The following is a 2,003-nucleotide window of genomic DNA, read 5'->3' as shown; positions in this document are numbered from 1 at the left end:
AGCTTTATTTCATATTTTCAACAAAATACAGTAGGCCTATATTGTTGTACATATACATCTTGTCTTCAGAAATCTGTCTAATGACAATGTAAATGTATGAAAACAAAACAAAAAGTAGCATATATAAAAATAATGTACATAATAATGTACATTGTATAATTAAAGTAAAAAAAAAATCTAAGAAAATAAAAGTAAATTCACGTAGGATCAATTAAATTAGCGATTCCATTCTCAAATTTGCCTTCGGGCTCAGCGACTGGGAATGGGTACGTACGGCCGTGCGTGCGTGCGTGCGTGCGTGCGTGCGTCATCTGCCAGCTGCGAGTTGCTGCGCATGCGTCTGGTGTGAAGAGGAAGGAAACAAACATGTCACTTGAAGACCCGTTTTTCGTTGTGAAGGGGTAAGGAGGTTTCAAGTTAAATACACAACACTGTGTGTAGCTTCAAGATAGCACACTGTGTATCTATTACATGTGGACAGCTTGGTCTGACAGCGCGCGGTTATTGTCCTGAAACCGTAATGTTAGCGTTAGTTAGCCGACCTGCTAGCTGCAGCTAACTAGCTTCAGTGTTATTAGCTGCGTAGTGTGGTAGTCGGGCGGCGCAGGGGCTGAGTTGGGGTTGCTGAGTGTAACAAGCTGCGGATTCACACTCAGGTGTCACTGAAATTTGTCTTTGAGCCAAGCGACTCTCTCTGAACGGGCCTCGGCCGCTCTGGGACTTCACAGACCGCTGCGAAGTGTCGGCAGGGTGCGAAATGTAACTTCAGGTTTGTTTAGGTTAAACGAGGGGCGTTGCTCCAGAAAACAGCCAGGTGTCTGCAGGGTGAAGCTACCAACTTTATTAGTGTCAATGTTGTAAATTTAATCTGTGTGTGTGTGTGTGTGTCCAGGGAGGTGCAGAAGGCCCTCTCCCGTGCACGGGGCCTGTTTGACAGATGGGAGGAACTGTTGCAGGAGGGGACGCAGGTGAGCTGACATCAGTGGTCTGCAGCCTGTTGAGAGCCATGTGTCTGCAGGTTTTCCTTCCAGCCAAAACACTACACTGGCTGAGTTCACTGATGAGCACAGCTTGGAACAGAGAGGACGATCCAAGTCAGTGAAATCAGCTGGTTTAGTTGGTTTCGTTGAAATGAAAACCTGCATGCACACGGCTCTGAAAGACACACCGCTGCAGGACAGTGTTTTACATGAAGCCTTGTGCTGTGTTCACACTACTGACCTATTAACTGACCGCAAACACCTCAACCAGACCAGAGTGAGCACCTGTGTAGAAACCTGGCTTGGATGTTACAGGAGAGGGGCGGTGTAACTGTCTTTATTGAGGCTGGGTTCATGGTCTACATGTTGTACATGGTCGACAGTGAGACTCTTGTTTTGTTGTGGTGTCAGGTGAGTCGGGATGAACTGGACTGGAGCGCCAACGAGCTGAGGAACTGTCTGAGGGCCATAGACTGGGACCTGGAGGACCTCAGTGAGACCATCAGTATCCTTTAGAGAAAAACAACATCTCTCTCTCTCTTTCTCTCTCTTCTGCTCTCTCTTTCATACGGTCTATCTCCACATGACGTCAATATTTTTAAAACAAACTTTCCCGCTCCCACCCTTTCTCTCTAATAACATCAAACATGAGCTTAGTCACAGCTGTTTAACAAATTCAAAAAAAAAAGTATAAAATCTTTATTTTCTTGTATTTTTATATCAAAATCCATTTTTTTGTTACTTCCTGGAAAAGGGTGTATTTTCAGTGGTTACTTCATACTGTACCAGTGGGTACAGATAACATGGACAACTGATAACACCATCACTCATTTTTAACAATCCCCCTCCGCCCCTCCCATCATATAAAACCTGCAACTTAACAACATTCAAAGTGACATGAGTGGCAAAATGGTACGGCGGTACATTTTTGGGCGTTCACCCCCGAAAACCCTATTTCCTTCTCCTAAGACACCATGGTTGCGTCCCGGTGGCTGGAAGTCATTTTTGAGAATGCAGAATTTG

The 2,003-nt window shown here is 45.1% G+C and overlaps 1 protein-coding gene across 2 annotated transcripts in view; it reads left to right on the top strand.

The window, feature by feature from the left end:
• The first annotated feature begins 344 nt into the window (after positions 1-344).
• Positions 345-2,003, top strand: part of stx10 (syntaxin 10) — a 9,235-nt gene continuing 7,576 nt past the window's right edge. For both annotated transcript variants that reach the window (XM_071914045.2, XM_078282558.1), the window contains exons 1-3: positions 345-401; positions 893-968; positions 1,392-1,485. In XM_071914045.2, the coding sequence (XP_071770146.1) occupies positions 367-401; positions 893-968; positions 1,392-1,485 (205 nt within the window). In that variant the 5' untranslated portion in view covers positions 345-366. The remainder of the gene's footprint in view (positions 402-892; positions 969-1,391; positions 1,486-2,003) is intronic.

The sequence above is a fragment of the Centroberyx gerrardi genome, chromosome 3 (genome assembly GCF_048128805.1).
Source record: "Centroberyx gerrardi isolate f3 chromosome 3, fCenGer3.hap1.cur.20231027, whole genome shotgun sequence".
Classification (NCBI taxonomy): Eukaryota; Metazoa; Chordata; class Actinopteri; order Beryciformes; family Berycidae; genus Centroberyx; species Centroberyx gerrardi.
Note: the sequence above shows the minus strand (reverse complement) of the source record. Positions and strands in the feature narration are given on the sequence as shown.